At 49.2% G+C, this 7,630-nt stretch overlaps 1 protein-coding gene across 1 annotated transcript; it reads left to right on the top strand.

Moving 5' to 3' along the window:
* The first annotated feature begins 943 nt into the window (after positions 1 to 943).
* LOC123763744 (protein FAM200A-like) lies at positions 944 to 1,702 on the top strand. The gene is made up of 2 exons (XM_045751064.2): positions 944 to 998; positions 1,131 to 1,702. Exons 1-2 carry the CDS (start codon positions 944 to 946, stop codon positions 1,700 to 1,702), a joined length of 627 nt encoding a protein of 208 aa, XP_045607020.2.
* The last annotated feature ends 5,928 nt before the right edge of the window (positions 1,703 to 7,630 follow it).

Below are 7,630 nucleotides of genomic sequence, written 5' to 3'. Positions count from 1 at the left end.
GCATAACGTGGTGGAGATGGGGTCCCCTCGATTGTTTCACACGTGGGTTGGACATGCTTATGAGTGGGATTGGGTTGTTATAAATAGGAGCCGCCTCGTATGGGCTAATAGGCCTTCTGCAGTTACATTGTTCTTAAATGAGAAGGAGAAATAATGCCACAGGGCATCATATTTTGCTGACTTTAAGATCTGTTATGGCCAGTTGGTCACATGTGATCTGGCCTGCGTGACTTCTGTGGTGTAGGCATCAGAGGTGTACGTGACTTCAGCAGTGTACACAGCAGACGCCTACATGACCTAAGCAGTGCAGACAGAAGATGTATGATGTAGAACAGTGCTATTCAACCTGGGTGAACAGTCCACCTTATAATGGATGAGATTAAGTGATGGGTGGACAGCTATATAGGGGCTGGAAGAGATCCTCACCTGCACGTGTCTGTATAATATACAAAAAATCTCTATCTCTCCTATATTTCTTAAAATACATACTACAAATACATATTTACCTATTGTCACATCGAGGTTGCCATCTCGCCTACTCGCAAGACCCAGATAGTACAAGCACGCGAGGGACTGTCTCGCCATTGGTTGTCACGAATCACGCGGCTGAGTTTCCGCTCTCAATTGGCAGATTTGACAATACTGTTTTCCAGATTTTTTTCATGTTTTCACGATTTTTAATTTTTATTTTTTTCTCTATTTTCCAGATTTCAACATTATTGCTCGACTTTTGCAGGCCATGTCAATTTACAAGTATTTCAAAAAGATCGATGGCAATTCTGAGCCTGCAAAACCTGTTGCAGGTGGTACAGCAGTTGATGCTACAAGAAAAGATGATGTTTCAAATCAAGATGGAGCTGCATCACAGGACTTCACAGAGGAAAAGGAGGCTTCCAAAAAAGGATACACCATTACATAAAAAAGCGACGAAAACGGTGGAATGATGAGCACATTGTATTTGGATTCTTCCGGCCAGTACATGAAGCTTCAAAAACCAGGCAAGTGCTTCTTTTGTAATGCCACGTACAGTAATGAAAATGTTGTTCCTTAAAAACTTGCAAGGCATTTAAAGACGACGCACCCAGAACACCAAATTAAATCAAAGCCATTTTTTGAGGCAACTTTGGAAGTATACTTGAAGCAACAGTCGACCTCTAAAAGTCAAATTAAGCCCTCTGACATGAAAGCACTTACTCCTGCTTCTCTTAAGATGACACATCATTCTTTAGAAAAAGAGCCATTCACTGAACTTGAAAATGTTGTATTGCCGTGTCTTGAAGTAGCAGCTGACCTTATATATGGAGGGAAAGATGCAGTGAAGAAAGTGAAGCAGATTCCGTTGTCTGATACTGCAATAAGTCGTCGGTCTGTGATGTTAGCATATGACCTGAAGGAACAGCTTGTTAAAAACTTGCCTCTAGCCTCTTCGTTTGGCATTCAACTGGATGAAACCACAGACATAGGAGGAGAAGCACAGCTGATTGTTTACTGTCGGTTTCCAGACTTAGAAGAGAAAACCTGTGTTGAACACTATTTGTGCTGCTTCCAACTGTGCGTAGAAACAACAGCACACAACATTCTTCAGAAACTTCATGATTACATTACTGAAGAGTGCAATGACTGGTCAAAATGCAAGTCTGTTAATATTGATGGTGCGAAAACTATGGTCGGTGCAATCAATAGCGTTGTAAAGAAAATCTAAGTGGTCTCACCATACTGTATCGCAATTCACTGCGTGATTCACAGGGAAGCGTTAGTGGCAAAGCGACTGAATGAAACTAGAAATGCTAAGGAGAAAAGTGACTTAGAGCTTCTACTTGATGATGTCAAAATGGTGAATCATTTGTGCACATGCAAAAAATCATTGAATGTTTCGTGAGTTCATGATATGGAAGCTAATTTCACAAAACTCCTCCTTCATATTGAAGTACGTTGGCTATCTCGGGGTAAGGTTCTTAATCGAGTGTTTGCACTGAGAGAGCAGCTCTGTTTTCTTTACTGAGGAAGCAAACCCCACGGTAGTTAAATGTTAGGATGTGATTTGGCTGGCAAAATTGTCTTACATGGCTTCAATCTTCGATCATCCGAACATGCTAAACATCAGTCAGCAAGGTAAAGGTGGGTATATTTTTACATGTATAGGGAAAATAAATAAAAGGCGATAGAGGAACATAGCACGTCAAAGAATATCAGGGTCGGGATCAGGGTCAGCAAAGTCAGGGTTAGGGGGCATGGGTAAACTGAGTATTGACGGAGGGAAGGAAGCAGGAGAAAAGACCAGAGGTGGACGGGCGGGGTCCGGAGGAGGAGACAACGGATAGGAGCAGTCAAGGACAGCAGCAGGAGGAGAAGGAGCAGAAAGAGGGGAACGAACCTCAGCAAGTAAGTAATTATCAAAAGAAGGCACCAAACCGGGAAGACTATGTAGCACCGTCAAATGCGCAAAATAATCAGAGGGCGCTAAATATCACCAAGGATGCCAATACTAGAACAAAAACGCATAAGGCGAACGATATCGAAAGTATCCGAGTCACCAAGAATTCTATTGAAGGACAGGTGACCGCGAGGGGCGGTCGGAAAGCAAGACACACGCTCGTCCTGGAAGTCAGGACATTCAAGAAGTACATGCACAGCCGTAAGAGGGACAATGCAACTAGGACAATAAGGAGCAGGGCGGCGCTCCATCAAGTGACCATGGGTTAAGCGAGTATGGCCAATACGCAACCTCGCCAGAGCTGTTTCCCACCGCCGGTTACGGTGGAAGGAGGACGGCCACGAGGAAACACAACATTTAAGAGTACGTAGCTTGTTACCAGTAACAGACAACCAAGAAGCCTGCCAACGGGTAAGGACTGAGGAATGGAAAATCGGGTAAAAGTCGGAATACAGAATGCCTTTACGAGAGATGGGACAAGAGCGGACAGCTTCCTTGGCGGCAGCATCCGCACGCTCATTTAAAGACACACCAATATGGCTGGGAACCCAACAAAACTCAACCGACTTAAATTTACTGTGAACAAGAAACAGCCAATGCTGGATCTCGACAACTACTGGATGAACCGGATTAAAGGACCCGAGAGCCATGAGGGCACTACGAGAGTCAACAAATACAACTACAAAGGAAGACTGACAACGAGAAAGCAGGCGACACATATAAGTGCGATCAGGAAAAACAACAGAGTAGCCAACACCGTCCGCCGACTTTGACCCATCGGTGAAGACAGAAACAGAGCGGAAGTGAGAAGAAAAGTGTTCAAGGAAAAGGCGTTTTAGAACCGTAGGAGGGGTAAAATCTTTAGTGATACGGGTCAAGGAAGTACAAAACCGCAGAAGAGGGACTCTCCATGGGGGGCAAAGAAGGAACAACACGAGGAGAAACATTAGAAATACGAACGGAAAGAGAATCCTGGAGGCGAGATAACCGGACAAAGAGGGAGGTGGTGAAGAGGAACAGGAACCGCAAGAGGGGTAAAAGTTAAAGCACGACAGAGGCGAGAGGAAGGATGTTGTAAGGACCGTGCAAGATAGCGAAGACAGTAGTGATCACGGTAGTCCTGGAGAGACAGGAAGCCAGTGTTAACATACAAGCTAAGGACGGGAGTCGAACGAAAGGCACCAGAACTGAGGCGCAACCCAGTATGGTGCAAAGCATCAAGACGGCGAAGAGTAGAAGGAGAAGCAGACGAGTAAGCAGGGCAACCATAATCGAGCTTAGACAGGACAAGAGAGGAATGTAAAGCAAGGAGAGTGCGCCTATCTGCTCCCCAAGAAGTATGGGACAAGACCCGAAGGAGGGTAAGGGCCTTAGAGCACTCAACACGAAGGTAAGAGATATGGGGAGACCAAGACAAACGAGCGTCAAGGAATAACCCCAAAAGCTTTGCGAAATCTTTGTATTCAAGGGGATGACCATAAAGTGACAAAGAGGGACGAAGAACAACCCGTTTCCGCATAAAAGTCATGGCACAAGTCTTAGAAGTAGAGAACTTGAAGCCATGATCGGTGGCCCAAGACGACACGGCATCAATTGCAAGTTGAAGCCGGCGCTGAAGGAGAGGCGAATCATCACCCTGACAGCAAAGGGTAAGTTCATCGACATAGAGAGCGGAGAAGACACCAGAAGGAAGAGAAGAAAGAAGACCATTGAGGGCAACCAGAAAAAGAGTAGTGCTCAGAACACTACCCTGGGGCACACCTTCGTATTGCTGAAAAGAGGCAGAGCGCGCGGTACCAAGGCGCACCCGAAATGAACGACGGGAGAGGAAGCTGCGGAGAGAGAGGGAGATGACCACGAAGGCCAAAAGAATGAAGTTGAGATAGAATATGATATCTCCAAGTGGTGTCGTAAGCCTTTTCCAGGTCAAAAAGGACGGCAACAACGGAGGTCTTCGCAGCAAAAGCAGTACGAATATAGACCTCCAAGTTCACCAGGACATCTGTCGTGCTGCGGCACTTGCGGAAACCAAATTGAGAAGGGGAGAGGAGGTGATGGTGTTCCAGGAACCACATCAGACAAACGTTAACCATACGTTCAAAGAGTTTGCAGACAACTTGTGAGAGCAATAGAGCGAAAGTCCTTAGGGGAAGTACCCAGAGACCCCGGTTTGCGAACAGGGAGGACAACGGCATCGAGCCAGTCCTCAGGGACTGACGACGACTCCCAGATCCGATTATACAGACTCGGTAAATACCGAGACGTGCACGGGGGGAGATGGCGAAGCATCTCATAATGAATACCATCGGAGCCCGCCGCCGTAGAACCGCAGAGGGCCAGAGCAGAACGAAGTTCAGAGAGAGAGAAGGGATCATTATAGGGAAGTTGAAGACGAGTGCAGAAATCTAAAGGACGAGACTCAAGGACAGGTTTACGAAGAAGAAAAGATTGGGGAAGATGAAGACCAGAGCTAACAGAAGAAAAGTGGGAACCCAGTACGGAAGCGACCTGCAACGGGTCCGCCACAAGAGTATCATGGAGGTGAAGGACTGGTGAAACATCAGGAACGAATTTACCCGCTATCTTGCGGATACGCTTCCAGATCTGGGCCAGAGGAGTTTCGGACGTAATTGTTGAGACATAAGATGCCCAACATTCACGTTTAGCCGTACGGATGGCCCTACGGGCCACCGCACTCTCTTTCCGAAAGAAAAGAAAAGAATCGGTCGTCTGCCTACGGCGGTGCCTCTTCCAGGCTGCACGCTTACAGCGGACAGCCCGAGCACAGTCCGCATTTCACCAGGGAACGCACTTCCGTGGACCCCGGGAGGAAGAGCGAGGTATAGAGCGGAGGGCAGCGTTGAAGACAGTGTCATGAAAAAGGAGGAGAGCGCGAGAGAGAGGCAGAAGGGAGAGGTCAGAGAGAGTAGCACTGAGGGAAAATAGGGTCCAGTCCGCCTTAGCAAACTGCCACCTAGGGAAAGAGAGGGAAGGGCGAAAAGAGAAAAAGGAAACAAGGATGGGGAAATGATCACCTCCATGGAGGTCATCAAAAACCTGCCACGTGAAATCTAAGTAAAGAGAAGAAGAGCAGAGAGAAAGATCAAGACAAGAAAGGGTGCGAGTCCGAGAGTCCAAATGAGTGGGCTCACCAGAATTCAGAAGAGGAGAAAAGGCTCAAGAAGGCGACCCCGGGTATTCGTCAGAACGTCACCCCAAAGAGAATGAAGACAATTGAAGTCACCCAGCAGGAGCACAGGCTCCGGCAAGGAGTCTAGGAGGTGTTTCAAATCAGGAAGAGAAAGCGGGACACTCGGGGGGAGATAAATGGAACAGTGTACCATTTCCCCACAAAGACACGAGCAGCAGAACAATGGAGAGGTGAAGGAAAAAGTAAAGGAACAAAGGGAACATCAGCACGAATTAAAAGAGCAGAAGAATTAGAAGCCCCAGCAACAGCTGGGGGGGGGGGGGGGGGAGAGAAAAATAGCCACGAAAACGACCAGGACGAGCACCAAGCATCGGCTCCTGGAGACAGACACAAAGGGGCAAAAACCGCGAAATCAGAAGTTGGGGTTCGAGGAAATTGGCGTAATAACCTCGAACGTTCCATTCAAGAATGGACAACGACGAGAAGAGAAAGGACAAAAACAGAGAACAAGGAAGAAAAAGGCAAAAGAGCAACAGAGCACGTTAAAGAATATCAGGGTCGGGATCAGGGTCAGCAAAGTCAGGGGGCATGGGTAAACTGAGCAAAGACGGAGGGAAGGAAACGGGAGAACAGATCAGAGGTGGGCGGGCGGGGTCCGGAGGAGGAGGAGGAGACAACAGAGAGGAGCAGGCAAGGACAGCAGCAGGAAGAGGAGGGGTAGAAAGAGGGGAGCGTACCTCAGCAAGGGCAGCAACTGAGAGGGAAGCGGGAGCTAAAGAAACCTCCATAGCAGGAACAGGGGGCGCAACCACCGAAATGGGAGGGGAAGGAGCGAGAGAGGCAGAAGTAGGGGCCGAGGAAGAAAGCGAAACCTTCTTACCCGCCGGGGAGGAGGAAGGAGAGGAGCCAGGTTTACGCTTCTGACGTAAAGAGACAGGTGTCCCAGCAACCACGTACTGGGCAACGGATTCTAGCGTCTCAACAGAAGCTGAACGAGAGCACACATGATGGCCGTTTGGAAAGCGATGGACATCAGCCCGCACCGACAGGCGGCGGGGAGAGTCAAGAGACGGAGGGGAAGGAGGAACGGAGGGAGACGAGGAAGAAGACACAGGAGACACGACAGACCGGGTAGAAGGAAGGGGAACCCCAGACAGAGGACCAGGAGGAGGATCCTTCGGGAGAGAACCCAAAGGAACAGAGGAGGGGGCAGTATGCGCATCAGGGTCCAAGGCCCGGAAACGGTTGCGAGTCTGAGGAAGGCGGGAAGGACGAGGAGAGGAAGAGCGCAATACGCGAGCATAAGATATATTAGCATAAGGCGGGAGCCGGCGAACCTGGCGTCTCGCCTCAGGAAAAGATAAACGCTCCCGGTGCTTCAAGTTGAGGACGGCTGCCTCAAGCTTGTAATTGACACACGCACGGGAGAAGGTAGGATGGGCCTCACCGCAGTTGAGGCAACGAGCCTGGGGAGAAGTGCACTCCGACTTAGAGCGACCTTCGCCACCACACAAAGGACAGAGAGAGAGTCCCGGAGCAGCGGAGGGCACCATGCCCAAACCTCCAGCACTTGTTGCAGAGCCGAGGAGAAGGAATGTACTCCTGGACAGAGCACCTGGCACCAGCAAGAATGACAGAGGGTGGAAGGGTCCTACCATCAAAGGTAATCTTCACAACCCGGAGGGGTTGACTGCGACTACCACGAGGGGGACGAGTAAACGTGTCCACCTGGAGAATAGAATGGCCCTGGGCAGCAAGGATATGTCGAATATCGTCGTGGCAGTCGCGCAGGTCCCGAACACCGGTCGCAACATGGGGCGGGAGCAAAATAGTGCCAACACTGGCATTCAACTGAGCGTTCTTCGAGACCCGAACAGGGGTCTCGCCAAGGCAGGATAAGGCAGCCAAGCGGGAAGCAGCATCCTGAGAAGGAGCAGCAACGACACGTGTACCGAGACGAGTGGGGTTGAAAGTAATGGAGGCATCCACGGAATCGACGAGATGTCGATGGAGGGAGAAATCGTCAGGAGGCGCAGAATCAAGAG

This window comes from Procambarus clarkii, chromosome 52, assembly GCF_040958095.1.
Source record: "Procambarus clarkii isolate CNS0578487 chromosome 52, FALCON_Pclarkii_2.0, whole genome shotgun sequence".
Lineage (NCBI taxonomy): Eukaryota > Metazoa > Arthropoda > Malacostraca > Decapoda > Cambaridae > Procambarus > Procambarus clarkii.
The sequence above is the reverse complement of the archived record's forward strand: the minus strand, read 5'-3'. Positions and strand labels throughout refer to the sequence as shown.